The sequence below is a fragment of the Cydia amplana genome, chromosome 9 (assembly GCF_948474715.1).
Source record: "Cydia amplana chromosome 9, ilCydAmpl1.1, whole genome shotgun sequence".
NCBI classification, from domain to species: domain Eukaryota; kingdom Metazoa; phylum Arthropoda; class Insecta; order Lepidoptera; family Tortricidae; genus Cydia; species Cydia amplana.
The window spans coordinates 4,312,031-4,339,693 of NC_086077.1; the positions used below are offsets into that span (position 1 = coordinate 4,312,031).

Here is a 27,663-nt window from a genome sequence, read left to right on the forward strand (position 1 = left end):
TCCATGTCGGCCTAAAACGCCACGCCTTCACGTACGGTGAGCCACGCAATACTGACACCAATGTCTCTGGCAATAGAGGTTACGTTTGCACAGTTACCATCAGCCACTGGTCCAAGATATCCTGCATGCTGATGAGCTTCTCCCACGAGGCCATGTCGGCCTAAAACGCCTTCACGTACGGTGAACCACGTAATCCTGACACCAATGTCTCTGGCAATAGAGGTTACGTTTGCACAGTTACCATCAGCCACTGGTCCAAGATGTCCTGCATGCTGATTAGTTTCTCCTCCCACGCGGCCATGTCGGCCTCGAACGCTTTCACGTACGGTGAGCCACGCATGGTCTGCGACTTGAGGATGTGGTCGTCCAGCTGTTGCTGCACGTCGTCCAGCCCGGTGAGGATCCCGATGCCGGTGTCTCTGCCAAAAGAGGTTAGTATTAGCATAGAGGAAAAAATACATAGATTGCTCACTCCATACATCAGTTTTAGTAACAAAAAGACTATTAGCATCTAGCATCGAGTAGCGGAACTATCAGTACTGCTACTTGACAATAGATGTAGCACCGGCCGGAAAGTCTTATGCTGTTGAGATAAGACTTTCCGGTCGGTGCTACATCTATTGTCAAGTAGCAGTACTGATAGTTCCGCTACTCGATGCTAGATGTAGACACTGAAATTAATAGTCTAACTGATGTATGGAGTGAGCACTCTTGTATTACTATATTTCTCTATGGTATTAGTAAGTTAACAAAGTATCATCATATCAGCCAGAGGACGTCCGCTGCTGGACATAGGCCTCCCCCAAAGAGTGCCACAATGACCGATCTTGGGCCACCCGCATCTAGCGGACTCCCGCGACCTTTACCATCATCAGTCCACCTTGTGGGGGGTCTACCCACGCTGCGCCTTCCGGTACGTGGTCGCCACTCGAGAACCTTTCCGCCTCAACGACCATCGGTTCTACGTGCAACGTGTACTCTACCAAATTACTAAGGAGTTACATACGAGGGGTGTTCAAAATATTATCGGTATGAGAATGAAAACAAACAAGTACGAAAAGTTTGATATTTTTATTTTTCAATATACTCCCCCCCTATGTTCATACACTTAAAAGATCGATCAATTATTTTTTTTAATCCTGCATAAAAATATTTTTTATCTTTGGTGTAAAAATGCTCCTCCACTGCCGCCTTCAATGCTTCATCATCGGAAAATTTATTTCCACGCAGATCCTTTTTAAGATTGGGGAACAAAAAGAAGTCGCTGGGGGCTAAGTCCGGACTATACGGTGGGTGAGTAACAGTTTCAAACCCACATTCAACAATAGCTGCCTTGGCAATATGAGCAGTATGGACGGGGGCGTTGTCATGCAGAAGCATAACACCTTTGGTTAACTTTCCTCGCCTCTTTTCTTTGATTGCATCCTTTAATTGACGTAGAATGTTAGCGTAGTACTGTCCTGTGATATTTACACCTTTTTCTTTATAATCGATCAGTAATACTCCTTCACAATCCCAAAATATCGTGGCCATGACCTTGCCAGCTGAAGGGATGACCTTGAACTTCTTGGGATGAGCTGAACCCTTAATGTGCCACTGCATGGACTCTTGTTTACTCTCTGGGTCATAATGATGAACCCAGGTTTCATCTCCAGTAACTATTCTTTGCAGCACCTCATCAGGATTTTCACCGCACAGGTCAATAAAATCGGAACAACAAGCTACACGCATGTCTTTTTGAAGCCGAGTCAGCATTCGCGGAACCCATCTTGCACTTACTTTTGACATATTAAGATGGTCATGGATAATATCATGTACGGTACCAATAGAGAGATTGGTTACTTGTGCTATAGATTTTACCTTCACTCGACCATCTTCCAATATAAGTTTTTCCACTTTATCAATATTTTCTTGTGAAGTAGCTACTACAGGCCGGCCAGGTCTAGGGTCGTCTTCAACACTCTCCCTTCCACGTTTAAACTCGCTTGACCACTTTTGAATGGTAGATAAAGAAGGAGCAGACTCACGGTAAACACAATCCATTTCCTCTTTTATGGTTTTTTGATTTTTACCCTGTTTTGTCAAGAATTTTATCACGCATCGATGTTCTAATTTAGTTAACATTGTCAATTCCCACATGATGTTCATGTTTGTTCAGCAATTGCAGAAAAACAAAAGAACATCTCGCTTCGAATTATACTTTTTTTTAATGTCAATGAATAAACCTTAGCGGCCAGTAACGAAAGAAATTTTAGAAGAGGTTGTAAGATATCAATACCGAGAATATTTTGAACGCCCCTCGTACAACGTATAATCTACCAAATTAATAAGGAGTAAGGACGCGTCTGTTTTGCAAATTGTCGAATCTTACTGATGTTGTTCGGCCAAAATGAGAATGGGATTCGAATGTACAGTTAGCACAACAGTATATATATATATATATATATATATATATACTGTTGTGCTAACTGTACATTCGAATCCCATAGGTATTCATGACGTTGATGTCATTCTTCATTGATTAAGTCAATGCTATCCTATCAACCCTAAAGGACATATGTGCTCAATCCCATTATAATTGCGGTTTGATAATACCTACAGTTAAGTACCTAAACATTCATATCTTTTATTATCTGTTTATTGTATTCCAGATTTTTCGGAATAGAACGCTACATTTAGTCGTTTATTCAATACTGCATTGTCATGTACATAATAAGGTGTTACAATTTAAAAGGCCAGTTTATGACAGCCTGTCAGGGCACACAATAGTAGATACATAATTTTTACAGTTTTATACGATTTAGACAAGTCTATATGGAATAATCATTTAAACTTATCAATTAAGGCTTGGCCAAACACAGAGCGCGACGCAGCGCCGCGTCCGCGCCGCGTGATGCCGGACCGCGCTCTCAACACGCCCTCATCGCGCGCGCGAACGCGGCGCGGCCGCGCGGGAACGCGGCGCGGCCACGCGCCACCGCTCGCTGCCTAACGTCCGATTCGACTGATGTGACCCAGCGCGACGCGGCGGCCCGCCGCGTCCGCGCGGCGCAGCGCTGCGCGGACGCAAGGGGCCGCGCGGCGCGGGGCGCGACAGAAGCGGGGCGTGATACCGGCGGGACGCAGTCTGTTTGACGTCGGTAACCTGTTAGCATGTGCCGCGGTCGCGAGGCGCGGACGCGGCGCTGCGTCGCGCTCTGTGTTTGGCCAAGCCTTTAATGAAATGGAGCGCTCTACAGGAAGCTCCGGCCATATGTTCAACCTTATATTTTTCATTTTACTGCCGCTGTTCCGTCAGAAATAGAGCACGCGACTGACTGATAACCAACCTGTACGGCAACACCTCGAACTTGACGCCCACCCATTCCTCCTTCATCTTATTGAGCGCCTTCTCCAGCGAGTACTCCTTGGAGGCGTACTGGCCGATCTCCTCGAGCTGCGCGGCGAACACGTGCACGCCCTGCTCCACCATGTCGGCCAGACTTGTTTCTGGCGCGTGCACCACGGGCTGGCCGATCAGGTCGCTGATTTTGGCCCAGTGGCGTTCGCGCATACCCTAGAAATGAAGCTGGATGAGCTCGTGACTAGAAGACAGCAATACTGATGACGAGCGAAATGACTCGAACTGGAACGTATGATTTAATATGATTAAAATGGAAGAGACTACTCTGATAGAAATACCGTTAATAAGTCAACATAACCAGGCGTGTCTCACTCCGCGATTTCGTCGCTTTGCTACAGGTAGCTAAAAGTACATCCGTTAGGCCCCAATTTTGGGAAAAGCCATAAGCCGCGCGTGGCGCTGTCGCCACCTAGCGGCCATATCTGTGCTGATCGTAACAGACGCGTTTTGTTAGAGAGTGAGTCTTCTGTACTTAGTACTATTATTTATTCTGTGACATAAGTAAGGGCCACTTGCACCATCCCACTAACCCGGGGTTAAGCGGTTCAACCGTTAACCCAGTGTCAAATTGTACTGGTAACCATGGTAACTCCAGGTTTCACCGGTTAACCCCGGATTATTGGGATGGTGCAAATTGCGCTAAGAGAATATTTCTCCTTTTAAAGAAACCTGAAAACTTGCAAGATAGAATCCAACCACGTAAATTTTTCAAGCGTTTTACGTCCAGTATGGCGCTCCTATGGGGCCCCCCTAATTTGAAATGACGTAATTTATAAATAGCCTATGGGTAGAGTTGCCATAATTAGTCGGAACTGATAAGGGACAGTGGTAGTCTAGGGCCATATTGCGCCTCAGAAAATTTCGCACGGGCCACCGAGGGCGGGGGGGGGGGGGGGGTGCATCTGGTTTCTGCTGCGGTTTCATACTCTTCATAGGCAAGGTCACTACCCACTAGGCCAAACCGGTCGACAAAATACGTGACAAAAACGGGACCAGTAAAAATACGGGACGTGATACTTAAATACGGTGACAGTCCCGTATATACGGGACGTATGGCAACCCTACCTATGGGATATGTCAATAATGCCATATCAGTGTAAATTTAGCGTGGTCGGACTCTATTTCTTCCGAAGCATGTTTAAAAAATCCCGTAAAACAAGATCGTACCTTGTTGCATATACCGCAGAGCACCGGCAACAGCACTTTAAACTTCTCCACCTTGTTGCGCACCATGTCCGCGATCCGCTTGGCGCCGGGGTACTCGAACATCTGTTTACCCAGCTTGTACAGCAGCTTCCACCACGCCTCAACGTCCTCGGCGATCTGCTCCGCGTCCAAACCGTAGAAGGGGCCGTGGTACCTGTACCACATGTTGTAGTTTAAAAAAAAAACGGCCACACGGTACATTAAGTCCGACTCACGCTTGACTGCACATTTCTAATAGGTTTTTCTGTCATCTATAGGCAAAGAACTATTTTGTGTATTTTTTTCAAAATTTTAGACCCAATAGTTTCGGAGATATAGGGGGGGAACGATCGGACATACAGACAGACGCACGAGTGATCCTATAAGAGTTGCGTTTTTTCCTTTTGAGGTACGGAACCCTAAAAAAGTGACAGTTGAGAGAATAGGTAAAGAATACTAACAGCTACTCAGCTGGCTTAGCACAAGAGGGCCGTGTATCACGGCCTTTTTTTTTTATTTTTTTTTTACGTTGGGAAAATGCTTTTATGCATCCCGTCTCGAGGGGAGCAAGACAGGTATGACGGACTAAAGAGGGCGAGACCTACTACCGTCTAAAAACCCAACGAGTGCCAACTCCGCCTATAACGGAGCGACGCGGGATCGCGGTGTGCATTCAACTGCGACGCTCCAGCGGGCAGCCCGCAACCGGGCTGCAGACTCTGTGGGGCATTAAGTAATTTAGTGCCCCCCGTTCAATGGTACTACCATAGCGGGTGATTCCCCAATCCCCACAAGGGTCTACTAGGGCGGAGGTAGCAAATGCGCATAACGTCTGCGGCGACCTCCGGGCCTACGTCGACGGAGCGGGTGCGCTTCCGGATCGTTTTCTCGCTCTCGTTCCGAAGCCTCCTTCTGCGAAATTATGTCTTCGCAGAAAGAGGCCACAGCTCTCCAGCTCAGAGCGAGAGCGCTGTCAAGCATCGCCCATACAACGCTTGGCAGCGATAGCCGTGTATCACGCCTCGCCTGGGAGATGGACTAACCCATCTTTTTCTAACTGTATTAATTAAGAGGGTAGTCTAATCCTGCGGGCAACGTACTGTCGCGGCGCTGATGTGCCGACAACAGACACATGAACATGCATGTACCTAATTAAGAGGTTTAACTGACGTATTTGATTCGTAAATCCAATGTAGGTACCATAAAGCTTCCCAATTATACATATGCCAAAAGTTCAAGGTCATCATTGTTTAGAAGCAAACAGATAAAACCAAAAATATATCGCTCTTAAGCGATAAGACCGCCTGTTGTCTGCCTCTACATTTAATCAATTGTTCTTTTCTTTTGTATATATTTACTGAGGTGTGCCAATAAAGAGTATTCTATCTGAGTATCTATCTAATTCACAAAATAATGGTTTTCTGGGCTATTGTGAAAAAAATCTCGGTGCTCAACGTTTTATAACCGAAGGACAATAACCCAACCCAAGTCTGCCATCGGTACAAAGCATCATTGTTTGTTCATCAATTTGATCAACATAATCAACATCATCCATTATTCAGCAACACGGCGCGTACAGTTCCTTATTAGCTCTTAGCTAATATTATTCAGGCGCGACGAGATGTTCCTAATGAAGTCAACCCATTGAGCCAATGGACAACGCGCTTCCTTTTGTCTATTAGGTACACTAGCACTCACCACTTCTCATAACCGTCGTAGAAGTCAAACGATGTGTGCCACAGTTTGTGGAAGGGATCGATGCCGGCCAGCATCGTCTGTAGACTGAAGAACACGGATACGTCCTGGTCCAACAGTTGTTCTTCATTAATGATGTCCTCAGCTTCGTGCTTATCGTCCTAAAACCAAGTAAATACCAAGTGTTACTTATCATTATCACTACATACTATAAAACAAAGTCGCTTCCCGCTGTCTATCCCTATGTATGCTTAGATCTTTAAAACTACGCAACGGATTTTGATGCGGTTAATAAATAGGGTTTAAATATATAGGGTGATCAAGAGGAAGGTTCATGTATAATTTGTTAACCCGTGCGAAGCCGGGGGGGGTCGCTAGTGGTTTCTAAAATGACAGAGTTAAGCTTTGGATTCCTCCGAAAACGGTGCCGTCATATTACGGCCGCTATATAGCGTTGACTGACGTCACTAGAACGTTGTCTATGTAAACAAGATGGCGCGGTTTCCTAGACGGCGTTACGTTACGTTGATTGTCAACGTAACGTAAGATGACGGCCGTCATGACGGTGTCGATAGTTTCGTGAACGTTTTATTAGATAGCGGTGACGCCATTTTGAATAAATGACACGAGATTTGAATAAATGATTCCGTACTACGATTATTTTCCTCTTCTGATGATTTCATCCTCCAAGTAAATTATAGATGATCAAGCAAATCTTGTCAGTAGGAAAAGGCGCGAAATTAAAATTTTCTATGGGACGTTATCCCATCGCGCCTACATTTTTCAAATTTGCCGCTTTGACCTTGGTGGATGACGGTGTGTTATGACGCCGTGGTACTTTCCACATGTCGCCACCGTAAAGACGGCCGTCTTTTGCTGCCGCTATATCACGGCCGTCATATGACGGCACCGTTTACGGAGGAATCCAAAGCTTAACAGTGTAACTAAAAGTTACGGCGATGCAGACAGTTCTCGCATCGCTCTACTTTGAAGATAACAAAAATCGAATGACTGAATTATGTTAGGAATTACTAGTTTGATTTATGGGTTTCATTTGTCATTAAAAGGAGATTTACGCACAGATTAACGTTGTAGTCATGGGGAGCAGCTTGACATAAGTAAAAACAAGATTGAGAACGCAGTAAACCCCGCGAATGCCTCTTCAGTTACCTACTGATGATAGGGACGCATCAATACGTAGAAGTGAGATGCTAATGCTACCGCGTCTAACGTATGACTGCGTGAACCGCTTTAATGAAGAAAAAAAAACACTGTAAACATCAAACAAATTTATAATAGGTAGGTACAGTCGCCATCAGATATATCGGAGCGGCCAAGGTGTTCACAATATCTGAACAAGCACTCTAACGCCTTGACAATAGAGGCGTGCTCAGATATATGCGAGCACCTTGGCCGCTCCGATATATCTCATGGCGACTGTACCAACTAAGGGTCTCCCCATACTTATCGACGCGGATTCGGCGAAAGCCGATAGTAAACAGCATAAACAGGTAAGGTTCGGTTCGGCTCCGTTCGGCCGTCGACGGCCGACGCGTCGGCGTCTTTTTCGCTCGTATTGCGTGGACATAAAGTTTAATTTCTATTGGCATTGCCGATTCCGCGTCGATAAGCTGATTAAACTAATCTAATGTGCTCGCGTACTTACTTGTGTAAGTCGCTGCGGGTTAAATAATAAAAAATGTCTACCTACCTACATATATATTTTCTTGTCTATATTTTGCAAACACTTAATAAATTTGCACATAATAATATTAATATTATATAACTAATAAAAATGTACTCGTCAAGATAATTAACTCTTACTTCTTAGTATAAGTAATGTTAACTCATGTAAGTGAATTGTAATATTCTTATGAGTAATAAAATTCTTTAAACCTATAAGTTTGGGGAGACCCTAAAACGATTACTTACCATTAAATTCTGGTTAATCTCATCAACCCTCTTGATCACCTCCTTGAGCAAGTCCAAGGTGAGCAGCGGCGGGTCATACCGCCGGAACAGCTCCAAGTCCTTCTCGTGCGTCTTGAGCTTCTCCTCGAACACGGCCTTGCGGCTGCGCAGCTTGTCCTCGGCCATGGCCTTCTTGGTGGTCAGGGTCTTGAGGGTCAGGTCGAGGGTGTCCTCCATGTCGAGCGGCCAGAGGAACACGCGGGTGTTCAGGTTTATGTCCTCAACTGTTGGGGTTTTAACGAGATGAGTAATTAAATTGTTACCTAACTGATAAGAAGGCTCCTTTCTTTTAAAAAAAGCTTAGTTATCGAAATATTGAGGTTATTTAAAACAAAACGTTAAAAAAACCGGAAGGTCTTATGTTGTTGAGCATAAGACTTTCCGGTCGGTGCTACATCTATTGTCAAGTGGCAGCAGTACTGAAATAATAGTCTTTTGGGTACTAAAACTGACGTATGGAGTGAGCAATCTATGTATTTTTTATCTCTATGTCAATAGGGAATATTACGCGAAACTCTGGGTCGCCACTCCCAAAATCCGTTACAATCTAAGGGTCTACCGCAAACGGGAGAGTCGAAATTTTGTTATCTAACCTTTCTATCACTCTTGCGTATTCGAGCGATAAAGAGGCAGATAGCTGAGTTTCGATTTCGCGTTTCCCGGTAGGCTCTTTGTAAACAAACCGCCTTGATGTATCAAAGTCATGTTTTATTGTCTGTGAAAACTTGTTAAAAAACAGTTTAAGGCACAGTATGTATAGTTCCACGAACCCGCTGGGTAGACACTGTAAAGAAGGCCTGCCAGGGATCTACACAGGCGCCTATTATTAGGAAGGCGGAAAATCGTGCAGAATGGAGAGCTTTGGTGCACAAAATAACGACCTCATGTGGTGCGACCCTCAGTCATGAGGAATCGAGGAAGAAGATGTATAAGTTACTTTATGGTTTACGAAAGGCGCTAGTGCTGCACTCTGGCGGCAGAAAATTGCAGTAATACTCCATTGTAAACCGTTGACTCACAAGTGAGATGAGCATGTGTCATCAGGAACAGCACGTATTCGGCGGTGGTGCGCGATTTCTCACGCAGGTCGAAAAGCGCACAGTCACGGCTCTCGCTAATGAAATTGACGAGTTCCACTAGTTGCGCGGTGGTTTCCGGAGTCTCGCCCGCGCGCGCGGCTATATCTTCGTACACATTGCAAATTCTGAAACACAAACGAGCGTTTTCCAAAAAAAGTGTACATGTCATTCATGTCTTCAAAATATTGACTTCTTGGGCTCATTTTACTCAGAATCATTTGTACATTCACGCCTCATACATGAAAAAATGTGTCCAAAAATTTCCTTTCCTGATCGTCACATTCTTGTATGAATTTTTTTTTTATTTGTATGATCGTGACACACTGGAAAAATGTGAGATTCTGAGTAAAATGAGCCCAAGAAGTCAATATTTTGAAGACATGAATGAAATGTACACTTTTTTTGGAAAACGCTCAAAGTATAATGTTTTATGACCAAGGCTCGGGAAAACGCCCGTCATTTTGAAAACAAATAATAATTTAGGATCCATTTACGAGTCGAAAGTGTTCGTTTACGGTCTACGGATGCCATTGGGGCATATTTAATCGTTGACATTGGTATAAAAAGTCTGTGTTGTACGGAACAGGGTAATGTTTTCAAAAATTATGACATTGCGATAGTGGCACTTGCGAGCGGGCAGATGATACTCGTAATTATAAAAAGTGACGGTATCCTTCCAGACTATATGATTAATGGCAAAACGGAACCCTTATATACTCACTAGTTTTTTTCTTTTTGTCTGTTGCGTTTGGAGCTAACTGTTCTACGAGTATGCCTCAGGTGCATATTTAACTTTATAGGTCAGAAGAATTGGGAGATAAGATTAGATTTGAAATTTCAAGAAACCATTCGAGTGAGTTATTTTTTGCAACTACAGGAATACTATTTATATCTAAGAATAGACTCCAATGACATGGAAGATAGCTAAAATTTGAATGTTTAATAGTGAAGTCATTGCGCGAGTGGATCAGCCGGGCTAACAATCTATCTAATTCCTTTAAAACGAGCAATTCTTGCGAAACGGTTCTAACGATTTCGATGTAATTTGCTATATGGGGGTTTTTGCGGGCGAAAAATCGATCTAGCTAGGTCTCATCTCTGAGAAAACGCGCATTTTTGAATTGTATGTTTTCCGAGCAAAGCTCGGTCTCCCAGATATTGTTAATTGAAGAGGGACGGGTAGTCTATCTCACTGCGAGATACTGTCGCGCCAATCACGTGCTAGGCCTACGGGCGTAGGATTTTCAAAGTGAAGCGATCACTTACGCTCTATTCCATTTCCTGTTAACTAATATAAAGTGATCCACAATGTGTTGTCGCAGGCCGCTGATGATGTCCTTCATGGCGTCGTTGAGCGGCGCGCAGTCCAACATCACCATGTTTAGTGGAATGTCGCGGCGGAGGAACGCGATGTCGTCACGTATCTCCTCGTACATGTGGATCCGTTCTGTGAAGTCCTGGGGAAATCAAAACACGTTTTTTTAAAAGTAGGTATTATTAGGTTAGGCTTCGGTCTCAATGATGGTGCAGCCCTACCTAACCCGTCACCTCACTAGCGCCATATTTTAGTTGTTGCTCATTTCTGTTTTTTTTATAGTTTTTAATTTTTGATAATTAAACGTTTTGATAGTTTAATAGTACATTACTGCAGACGCCGGGAAAGAAGGGCTTGCCGGGTGAGTAGGTATAGACGGCCGACCGTAGGGAGGCCGGATAGTGATACGAAGTCGGCAAGACCTTTTCACGGCTAGGCATGTATAGTGCTTTTCTCAAACATATGCAATGAAATAAAAGAAATCACCACTCAAAAATACAAATTATAAATATCAACCACAAATAGCTACACGACAAAAGTTTTTTAATTTTCCTTCCAAACCTGCCATAATGACTTTTACAGTACATATGGGGCTACTTTTCCGCACTAGTGCGTAAAATAGCACTTTTCGTGCGTATGTCGAAACTTTAGAGTGCCATATGTACTGTAAAACGTTGTTCGATACACGTGCGAATAGATATTAATTCGCAACTCGTGTCGAATTAAAACACTCCCTTCGGTCGTGTTTTAATTTATCGCCACTCGTTTCGAATTTCCTCTTTTTCGCACTTGTATCGAAAATAACTATTTTTTTACGGAAGTCGTCCGTATTTCGCGTGTGTAGTGTTCGAATAGACCCTATTAGGGCCATTATACACAACCTGATAATAAGAAACTCAATTTCAATAAATAAAATAAATGCAGAGGATTTTAAATATTGTCTATGGTCTCTGGTGACTTACGTATAGACAAGATTTTAAATTTATTCATCAACACATTGAATCATACAGATTCGTATTCTTAATATCAGTACGTTCGTGTATAACAGGCGTTAACACGGATATTTTGGTCCGATAACCATTCATTCACTAAAAATAAAAAAATAAAAATATGATTCGGCGGTTTAGCCTGTTCATGGACACAGACCCCATGTTTACATTAGAATTTAAAAAAAAGTTACTTCCCGGCCTAGGCCTTCAATTTCGTATGAAATTCCTTTACAGTTCTCTGGAGTTGCTCCGCCCTAAACGTGATACTTCGAAGCCTGATATAACGCCCGGAGCGACGACATTTCATTGCATGTTTGAGAAAAAGTTTTTTTACTGCTAATCGAGATTATGTGGGGGTAAAGTTGAAAGGAGGAGAGGGAGGGCAGCTACCAGATCCCGTGCTGCTACGAGAAAACGATCTTAGAAGATCTTCCCTCGATTTCAATTTATAAAGATTGGCGTTTACAGATTTTGGAAGAAACATACAGGTTGCGAGAAAAAGATCATTTTTGACTTTTTTTTTATGTCAATCGATCACATTCCTATCGAGGATAAAAGTTGTATAGGACCAAGAAAATGTTCCGGCTAGAAAAGCCACAAATCGAGTATAAAACGAAAACTTTTATTTTTCACATGATTGTGAAAAACTTGTTGAAAAACTCAATATAATATTTAAAACTTTCGCGTTTTGAACACATATTAACTCACATTTATAGACGGCCTATCGCGAAATTTATTTTATTACCTTTATCCCTCTCCCGTCTATAAATGTGAGTTAATATGTAACTCAATATACTGTTGGTATGATAAATGTCTTCAAAGGCTCTTACCAAAAACTTTATTAGGATTCGGTAGAACACAACGAGTGGCGTGTCAGAAAATATCGTATCATGATCACGTATTCTTGCTATGAAGAGTCTGCAAGTCTGTAGTTCTAGATATATTAGATATAACTAACTATTACGGCTCAGCGACCCAAAGAGGATCTTGGCCTCCGAAACGAGAGCACACCACTTTTCCCGATCCTGCGCCGTTTCCTGCCAATTATCGGCATATATTAGATACTAGCGACCCGCCCCGGCTTCACACGGGTTAACAAATTATACAAAAACCTTCCTCTTGAATCACTCTATCTATTAAAAAAAACCGCATCAACATCCGTTGCGTAGTTTTAAAGATCTAAGCATACAGACAGACAGACAGATAGCGGGAAGCGACTTTGTTTTATACTATGTAGCATAGACTAGGAATCCTCTAGACGGAGTTTAGAGCAATTATTTCATGAAACCGATTCTGCCAAAAATACGGGGGTGCGGGGGGACGAGATGAGCGAATCCCGTGCCGTGATTGGTCCGTTCAAAGACACGGACCAATCACGGCACGGGATTCTGACACTTTGACTCGAAGATGGAGTAAAACTACCGTATATAGTGGCAGAGGGGGTAGCGTTACTATGCTCAGTCTAGAGGATGTCTTATCTGTGCTATGTAGTGATGGTGTAATTTTGGATATAATTACCTTCAACAGGGGCGGTGGTTCTTGGCCGAAAAATATCATCAGATCCTGCCTAGCCGTGCCGTCTAGTATGTAGTAATATGGCACGTAACGAGACAGAAACGAGATGGGGCCAGGCTTATTCAAGTTAAAGTAGTGGATGGTCTTGCTCACGAGCGCCGTCATGTATTGCTCTTCGGGATACACGGACATGAGCGTAGGGTTGGGGCGGTAGGTATCTTGAAAATAAAATGTTTCTTGATTACATTTTCAATACTTGTTTATATATACATCAATAAATTCCAAAGGCTGGCCTAACGCTTAGGTGGCTTAACCCTGGCTCTCTATTGGTTCTCAAAAATTATTAAGTCATAATGTATGTTTGTCCGCAATTTCGTTAGTCATAAATTGTTTGGCTTAGAATAAATTTAAAAGTGGAAAAAATACTGTCTTGGGTCTGACTTGGGTGAGACCCAAGACAGTAATTTTTCCACTTTTAAATTTATTCTAAGCTTTATAGCATCGGTCGCAGACGTTTCTGCTTGTAAAAATAAATTGTTTGGATTAGTAACCTAACCTACGCCAAAGACCGATTAATCGGTCACAGACCACAGAGCAACATCGATCTACGTGCATATAATATACATAAAGTTCAACTTCAGTTTTGACACTTCAATGATGTGGCGTCTGAGTGACAGCTTTTCTGTTTGACACGGCGTGGAAAAGGTTAAACAAATAATTGTTATTATATGCGTTACGGGTTAAATTGCCGGTTGTTGTTGTAGGTTTCCTGTTGATACCTCTATGTAGGTACGCATTTTAACTGGCGCAGTCAGTAGGATCCAACTCTACTCCTCTTAGCGCCACTTGCACCGTCCCACTAACCCGGGGTTAACCGGTTAAACCTGGAGTTACCATGGTTACCAGTACAACTGACACTGTGTTAACGGTTTAACCGCTTAACCCCGGGTTAGTGGAATGGTGCAAGTAGGCCTTAAGGGATGTATTTCCAACATTTTTAGTTAGTGCAGGCTTCTATTTTATAGACGCTCACTTACCAGGGTACATTAGGGGGTACTTGCACAAAAGATCCCTATGGGTCGAAGTGTATCCACAAGGGCCACAACTTACACCCAGAGACCTATAAAAAGGTCTCCTGTTCCATTCTAATTTGAACTTTGTGTTGACAAAATAAAATCTCATTTTGCTTGGCAAGGTTTGACGTTTGGGCGGCTAGAGGATAAGATAAGATACCAGGGTACATCATGGCGTTCACGCTCGGCAGCTGGCTGCCCACGTTGATGATGCACTGGAACCACTTGGTGATCTGGACCCACATCTGTTCCAGCGGCGGCTCGAAGGTGATGCTAGTGGTGCCGGGGTGTGCGATGGGGTCGAAGTGTATACACAAGGGCCCCCGAACAACATAAGATAAGATACCAGGGTACATCATGGCGTCCACGCTCGGCAGCTGGCTGCCCACGTTGATGATGCACTGGAACCACTTGGTGATCTGGACCCACATCTGTTCCAGCGGCGGCTCGAAGGTGATGCTGGTGGTGCCGGGGTGTGCGATGGGGTCGAAGTGTATACACAAGGGCCCCCGAACAACATAAGATAAGATACCAGGGTACATCATGGCGTCCACGCTCGGCAGCTGGCTGCCCACGTTGATGATGCACTGGAACCACTTGGTGATCTGGACCCACATCTGTTCCAGCGGCGGCTCGAAGGTGATGCTGGTGGTGCCGGGGTGTGCGATGGGGTCGAAGTGTATACACAAGGGCCCCCGAACAACATGAGATAAGATACCAGGGTACATCATGGCGTCCACGCTCGGCAGCTGGCTGCCCACGTTGATGATGCACTGGAACCACTTGGTGATCTGGACCCACATCTGTTCCAGCGGGGGCTCGAAGGTGATGCTGGTGGTGCCGGGGTGTGCGATGGGGTCGAAGTGTATACACAAGGGCCCCCGAACAACATAAGATAAGATACCAGGGTACATCATGGCGTCCACGCTCGGCAGCTGGCTGCCCACGTTGATGATGCACTGGAACCACTTGGTGATCTGGACCCACATCTGTTCCAGCTGCGGCTCGAAGGTGATGCTGGTGGTGCTGGGGTGTGCGATGGGGTCGAAGTGTATACACAAGGGCCCCCGAACAACATGAGATAAGATACCAGGGTACATCATGGCGTCCACGCTCGGCAGCTGGCTGCCCACGTTGATGATGCACTGGAACCACTTGGTGATCTGGACCCACATCTGTTCCAGCGGGGGCTCGAAGGTGATGCTGGTGGTGCCGGGGTGTGCGATGGCCCTTATTCGTAGAAGTGGCCGCTTTATGAATGTGTAGTCGCGGTATTCCTCGCCGTAATCGTTGCCCTCCTGGATGGTAATATTAGGTGTCAATAGGGAGTATTACTGCAATGTTTTGCCGCCAGAGTGCAGCACTAGCCTTTCGTAAACCATAGAGTAACTTATACATACTGTGCTTTAAACTGTTTTTTTCTACTCCAGCACTTAAATGTGTCAATTAAATGACTGACAGTGATATCTAAAGCAATGTCATTTGAATGATTTGTCTATAGGCTCATAAGATGACTGCTAGCAGTCATCTTATGAGTATAATACAACTGCTTTATTTTTTTTAAAGATTCAACTTCCGATCATCTTGATTGAAAGAGGTGTTTTCATTTACAATAATTTTTTTTTTGCTGTGTGCATAATAATTCATACAAAGTAACACATTTTCTTAGTCTCAACTGTTTTGTGTCGGGTGCAGCTGTCATAGAAAAAGTAATGTATGCAACAGCTCATAATTGGTTCTTAAAATTCTCGGGTCTTTTTTTACAAAACTCGACTACGTCTCGTAAGAACCCTTATTATATCACTGTTGCATAAACTACTATTTGACAAGTTTTCACAGACAATAAAATATGACATTGATACATCAAGGCGGTTTGTTTACAAAGGTTAGATAACAAAATGTCGACTCTCTCGTTTGCGGTAGACCCTTAGATTGTGACTTATTGTGGGTATTTTAACTGTTGGTTTCAAGAAAATGCTAATTTAAACACGTATAAAAAGAATAGGTACAAAAACGCTCGACATGTTTCACTTCGTACCGAGTAGTGTCATCAGGAGCTTGCTTTTACGGTGACGGACCGGCGCAGACTTCTGATGACACTTCTCGGTACGAAGTGAAACATGTCGAGCGTTTTTCGACTTAAAATACGTGAGTGACCCGTTTTTAATATATTTAATATGTCTTTGTCTCACGGAAGTTTTGTTATTAAAATAGGTACAAACTTACGAAATGATACGAGAAATACTCAGCAAAATGATAAACACTCCGCTCCACTAAATCCCGAACTTGCTTCGACATCAATCCGTGGATGCATCTGAAATTACGAAATTCAAATAAGATCGATAATAATTCTTTAAACCATACATTTTGCTTGTCGGCAGAGTTTTCGGAGATGAAATGGAAAACAAGAATGAACGAGAGATAGAATGGAATGGGGAACAGATTGTAACCTTTTTTTATTCCATATCAAGACCTGCTAAAGACATAATATTAAATCGTTTGTTTTCAAGAATGTTTGTTCTATTCCATATCAAGACCTGCTAAAGACATATTAAATAGTTTGTTTTCAAGAATGTTTTTCGTAAATCAAAAAAGAAAACAATAGAAACATACTCAAAAACCACGCAGTCGCATGCTCTTACCGCTAGCGGCCCCCAAAACAAACCCCGGCTCGTACCAATAACTTTTTCGGAACTTATAATGTAGGTACGAAATATCATTCGATATTTAGGTACCAGGTACCAGTCTCTTTTCGGCGGAGGAAAACATGGTGAGGAAACCGGACTAATCCCAATAAGGCCTAGTTTACCGCTGTGTGCCCCTGTGTTGGAAAGTCAGATGGCAGTCGCTTTCGTAAAAACTAGTACCCACGTCAATTCCTGGGATTAGTTGCCAAGCGGACCCCAGGCTCCCATGAGCGGCCAAATTCCGGGACAACGCGAGGAAGAGATGATGATGAGAAACATACTCAAAAAACCGTTCCACTTGGAACGTAGACTCCTTCTTTTTCTTCGCCACATAAACGGCCCAGTGATGCCTCATCTTAATCATGGTATCGGCCACATCAATCAGCCAGTTATCCAGGAGCTCTGACCGAGCGGCTTCGCACAACTTCTGCAGGCGCTCCGTGAACTCGTGCGGGTATTGGGGGAAAGGGAGACCCTCTTGCATCTTGTTCATGTCGCAGATCAACATGTTCTGGTACCTGCAGGAAAACGGGGTCAATAGGTAGGTATCAGAGGCGGCACCTCAAAAGTAGTCTAGTTGTAGCCTTCATGAGCTGGAGGAAACGTGTTGACAATAGGCATGAATTGGGAATAGTTATTTACGATACAGGTGCGTAAAAGAGGAAATTCGAAACGAGTGCCGATAAATTAAAACACGACCGACGGGAGTGTTTTAAATCGACACGAGTTGCGAATTACCTATTCGCACGAGTATCATACAACGTTTTACAGTACAAATGCATGGCACTTTAAACTTTCGACATACGCACGGAAAGTGCTATTTCCCGCACTACTTCGGGAAAGTATATGCACTGTAAACGGGTTTTATGAGCGCTTCAACACCTGTAGGCACTTTAATGCGCGTGAGTTTTGAGGAAAGCGTGATGCTTTGCAAACATTTTCTATCAGCCTATCACTTTCTATACACGCGAGAGAAAAAAGATGTTTCATGTCAACGAATAAAATCATGCGAGAGAACTTTATTTGCACATTCGGCAACGCTTACTTACACTTAAGTAAATTAAGGATGCAAAGAATGTCGAGTCCTACCGTTCGCCAACAAACTGTCATGCAGTTTGGCGACAAAATATGTCTAAGTACCTAATGAATATTGCTGTGTATTTTTTATTTTATTAAGAAATAAATTATGCCTATAGGTATTGCCTATACGTATGTACGTATCAAATTAGCCGACCTGTCTTGCCACATCCTCCTCAGCTCTATAAGCACGGGGTTGCCTTCATAGTAGCGGAAGAAGATGGCCTGCTTAGCGCGCACGTAATCCGTGTGCCAGGGCATGGGTGCGCGGATGACGCACGTCGGCCACAATGGCGGCAGGAAGGCTATGTGCAGGCGTTCGCGCTCCGCTGGGTCCTCCAAGATGTAGGAGAGGATGCATCTGAAAATTGGATTTTGAGGAAATGGGGTTGGTTGTCAAAGGTTTGCATAGATGGCGCCATCATAGCTTGCCCCTTTTTCTATGAGATTTGGCTTAAAGGCATTAAAAAAACAAAAATTTGACACAATTCTAGGGATCGACAGGGCAAGCTATGATGACGCCATCTGCTATATACTTCGACCGGCCAAGCCTATTATCGAAAAAAAAACTTTGTATTAGTCCAGTGGCTTTGAAATTGGTTTATAATTATGGTTGTTATAGAAATCAGGTGATTCGGCCAATTGTATTGTATTATCCAGAGAGTATCCATACCTAAGTACCTAATATATCCTTGATGGCCGTACTAGGAAAATATCGGGATTTGGAAAAGAGTCTCAGAGAGCTTTGTGTAAAAATAGTGTACACCGCAGTACCATATCCAAAATACAATAGGGTATTATACTGCATTTAAAATAAATTATTTTACACCATGCATGAAATAAAGCACCAGATAATTATTAGAAAAACACAGATCTAGGAGTTATTTTTAAACACAAGTTCTATTTAATAAATCGGATAGAAATATAAAAAGTAGGTGAGTTTACCGTGACGTCACGATGTAATGTTTCATATACCTACATTCCATATTATAGCAAATCGTTTTGACAGTTCTAAAAAGGTAACTGATTTGACTAGTAGGAATACCTATTGAGCAGAGTAGAGTAGAGTAGAGAGCGTTTATTCGTGACCAAAAATAAATAAATAAAAGAAAACAACAGATAACATAACAACATTGAAGTCACGAAATGGAAGTCATTGAAACTTTCGATCTCAATAATATTCATACCTTTTCATAGCCCATAGAAAAAACTCGTTTATATCAGCCAAGCTTTGCCTCACACAGGCCTGGTACGTCAGAATCAGCAACCTCCTCTTGATGTGTGCTGTTTGTTTATCTACTGTCGCCTTCGCCCTTAAGTATAGGTCCTGGGGAAAGTCTGGTAGGTGTTTCCCATTAAGAGACTGAAAGAGAAAGAAGATACGAGTTGTCAATAGGCTCTAGCTGATGCAAAGAGAGTAAAATCCAATATGTATGTACTTTCGGTTGTTTCAAAATACGTTCTTCTCCCAAGTTCAGCATTGTATCATTCCGATTGACATATATCTCATGACGGGCCTTACGGGCACTAAAAATAGTACTAGTTCAGTGGTGTCACTCACGAATTCGAGTCAATCGTGCAGTCTAACGCAGCTAATAGTTGCGACCAATCGCGCGCGTGATGCGAACTCATCAACGAATCGCGTTGTAGCGGTGTCACACCGCCGTACTGGCCTCATTCATGCCCCATTCTTTCTTACTGCCCGTAAGGCCAGTCCTGAGATATACGTCAATGAAAATCCCGGTTTAAAGAGACATACATGATCCCCAATTCCAGTAGAAAATGATTTCAATAAAATTACTTACACATTACACATAGACAATGAACTCTCTCGTACCAGTACTTAGGCGTAAGCGTCAACATAAACCGCGCACGATGTTTTGTAAACCTTACTAATATAAAATCGAACAAGTGCGAATCGGACTCTCCCACCGAGGGTTCCGTACTTTTTATTTAGTACTTGTTGTTATAGCGGCAACAGAAATACATAATCTGTGAAAATTTCAACTGTCTAGTTTTTTTTTAGACTGTCTAGTCTAGTATGTCTGTATCACGGTTCATGAGATACAGCCTGGGGACAGACAGACAGACGAACGGACATACAGACGGACAGACGGACAGTGGTCTTAGTAATAGGGTCCCGTTTTTACCCTTTGGGATCCCTGATAAATTGATGTGCCCGCAATTAAACCACCCCTGGAGTGCGATGTTTGCCCACACACACCATCAGATATATCGGAGCGGCCATATATCATAGAGGCGTGTTCAGATATTTGTGAGCGCCTCAGCCGCTTGGATATATCTGATGGCGACTGTACCAGGGTGGACTAACAAACACAATGTACCGTGGTCAAGTAGTAATTGATTCTCTCTAAATCCTTAGGATGTATGTATCTGTAGTGCTCTTCTTCGGTTATTCTCAGCATTTCACATTTTTGATCGTCCGGGTCTCTGGGAACCTCGAATTCTAATTTTGCTAAATGCCTATAAGAAAAACAATTGTTAATAATGTCTCTAACTTTAAAAATCCCCCTACGCTATATAGCCTATATAACATTTTACAGTACTAGTAAATACCTATTCGTTTTTTTTAAGTAATTACGAGTTGAATTAATTTCAATTAGTAATACGACATAGGATCATTTACTAAAATTTTATTTTGGAAAAGAGCTGATATTCTTCAAAATGCAGGATCGATTTCTATCGATCATAGCTAAGCACCGCAAGGAAACTCGCTTTCACGTAAAAAAAACCGCATCGAAATCGATTCATCCGGACAGACAAACAATTTAATGGCGTCAAATATTATAACACCCCACTTTTTACGTCGGGAGTAAAAAAAACCGGCCAAGTGCGAGTCGGACTCGCGCACGGAGGGTTCCGCACCATCAACAAAAAATAGAGCAAAAAAATCGTGTTTGTTGTATGGGAGCCCCCCTTAAATATTTATTTTATTTTATTTTTAGTATTTGTTGTTATAGCGGCAAGAGAGATACATCATTTGTGAAAATTTCAACTGTCTAGCTATCGCGGTTCATGAGATACAGCCTGGTGACAGACGGACGGACGGACAGCGAAGTCTTAGTAATAGGATCCCGTTTTTTACCTTTTGGCTACGGAACCCTAAAAAGACAGTATAGAAGACTTTAAACTCGGTACTTTTTCAAAGCGATTTTAGCTGCTGCTTCTGCGGCCTCCTTCTCCCGTCTTCTCTTCTCCCTCTTCCGTCGCCTGGCTTCTTCTTCAGCCTCTTTCCTTCTGTTATAGGCACCGGAGACCAGGTCCTCGAGTAGCACTAGTCCTGTGTGGAAGTATGAGATTTTTTTTCCAGTAGGGTACAGTCCGTTAACTATTATTTATTTTATTTTAGTTATTTATTGCACAAAAGTTACAACTTTTTTGTTAAGGACATAGCTCCACAAAACTACATGTGTTTGACTGTGGAGTCTCACTATTCTATACTTAAATAAATTTATATTATAAGCCATAATAGTTAAGTAGGTATTTCATTAATACTCTATCTATAGGGCAACACATTCCCCTATGGAGTATTCAAGAGATACATTTTAAGACTGTTTTTTAATTTAGTCTTTTTGGGCTCTTTTACTATGTCCGCGGGAAAAGTATTCAGTAAATAGGGTAACCGTTTCTTAAGTGTCCTATCGCCGTAATAATAACTCTCAGAATGACCTTCGTTTTTCGGGTAAATTCGGACGTAATTGCGTATTAGAAAATGACAGTGTCTTACTGATTGAAAGCAAAACAGCAGTATCACCTTCGCGTGTTACCGCCGTTACCTATGTATCTTTCTAAAATGCGAAGGTCATTCTGAGAGACGGACTGTAGTAACCTTTATAATAGGGAATATTACGCGAAATTCTGCGTCCCAAAATAAGTCACAATCTAAGGATCTACCGCAAACGAGAGAGTCAAAATTTTGGTTATCTAACCTATCACTCTTGCATATTCGAGCGATAAAGAGGCAGATAGCTGAGTTTAAATTTCGCGTTTCCCGGAAGGGCCCTTTGTAAACAAACCGCCTTGATGTATCAATGTCATATTTGATTGTCTGTGAAAACTTGTCAAAAAACAGTTTAAGGTACAGTATGTTACCCTATGGTATACTAAAGTCACTAGTGCTGCTCTCTGGCGGCAAAACATTGCAGTATATTCCCTATTGTAATAAATAATAATAATAATAAATAATAAATATTATAGGACATTATTACACAAATTGACTAAGCCCCACGGTAAGCTCAAGAAAGCTTGTGTTGTGGGTACTCAGACAACGATATATATAATATACAAATACTTAAATACATAGAAAACAACCATGACTCAGGAACAAATATCTGTGCTCATCGCACAAATAAATGCCCTTACTGGGATTCGAACCCAGGACCGCGGCTTCACAGGCAGGGCCACTACCCACTAGGCCAGACCGGTCGTCAAATCGTATTGTGTAAAGCTATAAAGGCATAGTAAACAACATGTACCTTTCTGCAATTTCCCCTTCTCCCTTTCCTTTCTCTCCGCTTCTTCCTTCTCCCTCACCCGCTCGGCGTAGGGCTTCAGCGGCGGGAACTGGATCTCCCCGCGGGGCCCGAGCGGCCCGTAGAGGATGGGGGGCGCCCGCCGTTTTGGGGGCATGTTTATTACCCGCATGGTCTTCGACGCCGGGGTGTAGCAGTTACCTACATTATAGTATAATTAATAATTAGACATGTCACCAGTCTATCGGTGTTCTACAGATTGCACTTCGGGGAGTGTGCTCAAGAGCTACACGAGCTTATTCCACCGTCCCCATTCTACCATCGGACTTTTAGACGCACGGCCGGTTTCCATCCTTACTTGGTAGATATTCCACGAATCCGCACGAAGCGCTTTGCTTCCTCTTTCCTTATGCGCACTGCCAAGGAATGGAATTCCTTGCCGGCGTCAATATTTCCGAGCTCATATAACCCGGCAACCTTCAAATCAAGGGTGAACAGGCACCTTCTGGGCAGACTCGCTCCATCGTAGGCCACGTCTTCGCCTCGGCTAGTCTGTGGCCCATTTTTAATAAAAAAAAAAGCGGCCAAGTGCGAGTCGGACTCGCCCATGAAGGGTTCCGTATTTAGGCGATTTAAGACGTATAAAAAAAAAACTACTTACTAGATCTCGTTCAAACCAATTTTCGGTGGAAGTTTACATGGTAATGTACATCATATATTTTTTTTAGTTTTATCATTCTCTTATTTTAGAAGTTACAGGGGGGGGGCACACATTTTACCACTTTGGAAGTGTCTCTCGCGCAAACTATTCAGTTTAGAAAAAAATGATATTAGAAACCTCAATATCATTTTTGAAGACCTATCCATAGATACCCCACACGTATGGGTTTGATGAAAAAAAAATTTTTGAGTTTCAGTTTGAAGTATGGGGAACCCCAAAAATTTATTGTTTTTTTTCTATTTTTGTGTGAAAATCTTAATGCGGTTCACAGAATACATCTACTTACCAAGTTTCAACAGTATAGTTCTTATAGTTTCGGAGAAAAGTGGCTGTGACATACGGACGGACAGACAGACGGACAGACGGACAGACAGACAGACAGACATGACGAATCTATAAGGGTTCCGTTTTTTGCCATTTGGCTACGGAACCCTAAAAATGTGTCTTTCACAAGTGAGTGATTTAAATGAACTATGTACATATGTTAATGTATGTAGAAGCGGTGGTGGCCGAGTGGATATGACGTCCGACTTTCAATCTGGAGGTCGCGGATTCAAATCCTGGCTCGTACCAATGAGTTTTTCGAAACTTATGTACGAAATATCATTTGATATTTACCACTAGCTTTTCGGTGAAGGAAAACATCGTGAGGAAACCTGCATACATTTGCGAAGGAATTCAAAGGTGTATGTGAAGTCCCCAATCCGCATTGGGCTAGCGTGGGGACTATAGCCCGAGCCCTCTCGCGCATGAGAGGAGGCCTGTGCCCAGCAGTGGGACGCATATAGGCTCACATTATTATTATACATTATTATGTACATATATTATTTGAATGAACTCACTCACTCGAATGAGCCGACGAGCGAGCGAGCGAGACGAGCGAGTGAGCGAGTGAGACGATGCGAATACTCACTCGTGAACTTACATGCATGCAACTTCAGATGTCACATGCGCGTTGTTGACCCTTTAGAAATATTTTCTTGGCTACTCAAGTGTGTGTACGTGTACTCAAGTGTACTTGCCAGCAGAATCCACAGGCTTGACGTGATCGTAGCTGTCTCGGTACGGCACACCGCGCGTCCAGGACTTCCTTTGCATTAAGGGCGGGAATTCGCTGCAGCCACCTTCACTTTCACCTGCACATAATAATTTTAAACATATATGTATAGTCTGTCAACATCTTACTATGCTGCCACAAATGCGGTCGCGCCGGTCGCAAGTGCCGGTCCCGCATTGGCTTATACAGCCACGAGAGACGTTGTTCGTCGCTTATATATATTACGCTGCATAAATCATCTGTCAAGATGTTAAAGTCCTGATGATGAGTCTGTCAAGCTGGATGTGTCAGTAGCAATGTAAAGCAAACTAAAGTATGGTATCCCTAGGAAACGAACAAAAATCAGCAATGTACATCGATAACGATGAAATGAAAAACAAAACAGTTCCACGTTGGTTCCACGGATTTATATTACACGCGATTTTTGATCAATTCAAACGTAGTGTTCCTTTCGCGCGATTTTTCCAAATTGCCGCCTTTTTCTACTGACAAGATTTGCTAGATGCTTTAAGTATCTGAAACTACAGTAGAATCCGTTTATTCTACTGTACAGTACATACTTTCATTAGTCATAGCAGACAAAGTATCAAAGAAACACTATAGATAAGGCTTGTAATCATGTCTTGGCAACAAATACAAAGAAAATTTCAAGAAGCTGGCAGCTGTTTTTTTATAATTATACCACAGAATAAATAATAGTACTAAGTACAGAAGACTCACTCTGTAACAAAACGCGTCTATTACGATCAGCACAGATATGGCCGCTAGGTGGCGACAGCGCCACGCGCGGCTTATGGCTTTCCCCAAAATTGGGGCCGAACGGATGTACTTTTAGCTACCTGTAGCAAAGCGACGAAATCGCGGAGTGAGACACGCCTGGTTATACCTAGTCTAAAGGTACTTATTAGTATACATGTAAGAGAACGCGATGCATGCACCTCAAGCTGGGTGACGCGCTGACGCGCCAGGTGGCCGGCAGTTGTAGCCTAAAGGTGCTGAACATACCTTCAGGGTAGTAATTCTTAGCCGCGCTAAGCAGTACGCTGTCCTTATCCAACTCGGAGTGGCGACCAGCTCGCGGCATCCACGGCAAGCCGGGCTGTGTCCGCGCAGGAGTCACGAAACGTGGCGGACATGGCTCCGCGTCTACGGGCACCAGTCGGGCGTTCAAGGCCTTGCGCTTACGGTCGCCGCTTGCCATTTCACTGCTAAAAAAAACCGGCCAAGTGCGAGTCGGACTCGCGCACGGAGGGTTCCGCACCATCAACAAAAAATAGAGCAAAACAAGCAAAAAAACGGTCACCCATCCAAGCAGGGATGTTGCGAACATCCGCATCCGCATCCGCAACCGCGGAACTTCCGCATTATTTTCAACATCCGCATCCGCATCCGCATCCGCATAAAATTGATGCGGATTTAATGCGGATGCGGATGTGGAACAGGTCGGTACAGAAACGTCTTAGCATCGGCGTAAGTGCTAGACTGCTAGGTAATTTAGTCGGTAACCAAAAAACCTATTAGAAGCATGGACCTAGAATATTACGGACGGACTGCCACCTAAGACAAACTGTGACACTGCAATGGCGGACGGTTTGAATGTGTGCGTGTAGACAAGTGTTACCATGTAACACAAATTCTCCCCTAATGGTAAAACAATTATTCAAACAAACGTTAACTATCATACATGCATGTAAGCGTCTAATCTCCTTAGTATCGGGAAATTACCATACCGACCTAGTTTGAAATGCACTATCAATAATTTAACTATTTACCTAAACGATCTCTTAATACATAATGATTTAATAAGAAGGGTATCAATTACCCTACTTTCGGGAAATTACCCTATTCATGTTACTGGTCACACTCCTGTTTTGCAGTTTGATAATTTAAAAACAACAAATTATCGTGATTTTACGTACTAATTGATAAACTTAAGTATGAAAAGTTATTCCGTGACTTTTTTTCTTTCGATCGGTACAATTCTAGCAGGATTTAACTACGCATGCCGGCATATTTTATATTTTTCTTCGACATGTTTACTTCAATAACGTTTCGATTCATCTGACGGCAAACTGGTGGATGTGGGCTGTCAATGTGTGTGTGTCACGCGTAAATACTATGAAACAGGTGGATGTTGGAATCACAGTTGTGTTGTAAGCGAAACTCTGACCGTAATATTATAGGACCATGATTAGAAATGAGCAGTCAAGCGTGAGTGGGACTTAATGTACGGAACCCTTGGAACGCGAGTCCGACTCGCACTTGGCAGGTATTTTGAAATAAAAATTACTAAAATGTAATATTTGACGTTTTTTATGGTGCTATCTTGACATCCGCATCCGCATCCGCATCCGCGGATGTGAGCCTTAAAAAATCCGCATCCGCATCCGCATCCGCGGATGTCAAAAAATCGGCATCCGCAACATCCCTGCATCCAAGTACTGACCCCGCCCGACATTGCTTAACTTCGGTCAAAAATCACGTTTGTTGTATGGGAGCCCCACTTAAATCTTTATTTTATTCTGTTTTTAGTATTTGTTGTTATAGCGGCAACAGAAATACATCATCTGTGAAAATTTCAACTGTCTAGCTATCACGGTTCGTGAGATACAGCCTGGTGACAGACGGACGGACGGACGGACGGACGGACGGACGGACGGACAGTGGAGTCTTAGTAATAGGGTCCCGTTTTTACCCTTTGGGTACGGAACCCTAAAAACGTCTGGTACTATGCAATACTAGCTTTTGCCCGCGACTTCGTCTGCGCGGAATTAGTACCAGCAGAATAAGTACAGCGCCTGGATAAAATCTAATGGCAATCATTTCAAGCATACCCTCTTTAGGGATGTCTTCCGACAGTACCGACATAAAAACTATCCTATGTCTTTCCCCGGGACTCAAACTATCTTTACGCCAAATTTAAAGTAAATTTTATCGTTCTGCTTAGCGTGAAGAGGTAACACACAGACAGACAGACACACTTTCGCATTTATAATATTAGTAATATGGATATAGAGAGAGTACCTATGTACTTTGTCATTTAGCAAAAAGCAGGTCTGTGGACTTTGTAAATGTTATCGGAGTTTTATTTTATTTGTAGTAGTGGTTACGGAATTCAATACTGAGCACTGACATGCACTATAAGCCCATTTAAATTAGCATTTTAAATAGCTTACCTTATAAAATCCTGTGCTCCTTAGAATTCCATTTATTATTTATTATTGGGGAAAACTGAACACAAAATAAATAACAAGTTGTCAACGTGTCAGTGACGCGTCTCTATGGAAACCGCTTGTTGCTATGGCAAAGATAATTAGGTTTTATCAACCAGTAACAAATTAAAAAGTAAATGTATAATATAGTTTGTCAAAGGACTGTCTCATTTCAAACATAGACGGAGTGA

The 27,663-nt window shown here is 42.9% G+C and overlaps 1 protein-coding gene across 1 annotated transcript in view; it reads right to left on the minus strand.

Moving 5' to 3' along the window:
* The window catches only part of LOC134650982 (dynein axonemal heavy chain 3), a 94,539-nt gene extending 69,171 nt beyond the window's left edge, over positions 1 to 25,368 (minus strand). Inside the window, exons 1-18 of the mRNA XM_063505948.1 lie at positions 25,266 to 25,368; positions 24,226 to 24,339; positions 22,486 to 22,683; positions 21,149 to 21,290; positions 20,335 to 20,473; positions 19,177 to 19,352; positions 18,147 to 18,350; positions 17,194 to 17,430; positions 16,452 to 16,539; positions 15,316 to 15,523; positions 13,156 to 13,370; positions 10,600 to 10,790; positions 9,274 to 9,458; positions 8,216 to 8,478; positions 6,287 to 6,444; positions 4,571 to 4,763; positions 3,330 to 3,556; positions 242 to 419 (exon numbers count right to left, since the gene is read on the minus strand). Of these exons, the coding sequence (XP_063362018.1) occupies positions 242 to 419; positions 3,330 to 3,556; positions 4,571 to 4,763; positions 6,287 to 6,444; positions 8,216 to 8,478; positions 9,274 to 9,458; positions 10,600 to 10,790; positions 13,156 to 13,370; positions 15,316 to 15,523; positions 16,452 to 16,539; positions 17,194 to 17,430; positions 18,147 to 18,350; positions 19,177 to 19,352; positions 20,335 to 20,473; positions 21,149 to 21,290; positions 22,486 to 22,683; positions 24,226 to 24,339; positions 25,266 to 25,344 (3,195 nt within the window). The 5' untranslated portion in view covers positions 25,345 to 25,368. The remainder of the gene's footprint in view (positions 1 to 241; positions 420 to 3,329; positions 3,557 to 4,570; positions 4,764 to 6,286; positions 6,445 to 8,215; positions 8,479 to 9,273; positions 9,459 to 10,599; positions 10,791 to 13,155; positions 13,371 to 15,315; positions 15,524 to 16,451; positions 16,540 to 17,193; positions 17,431 to 18,146; positions 18,351 to 19,176; positions 19,353 to 20,334; positions 20,474 to 21,148; positions 21,291 to 22,485; positions 22,684 to 24,225; positions 24,340 to 25,265) is intronic.
* Between the last annotated feature and the right edge of the window lie 2,295 nt (positions 25,369 to 27,663).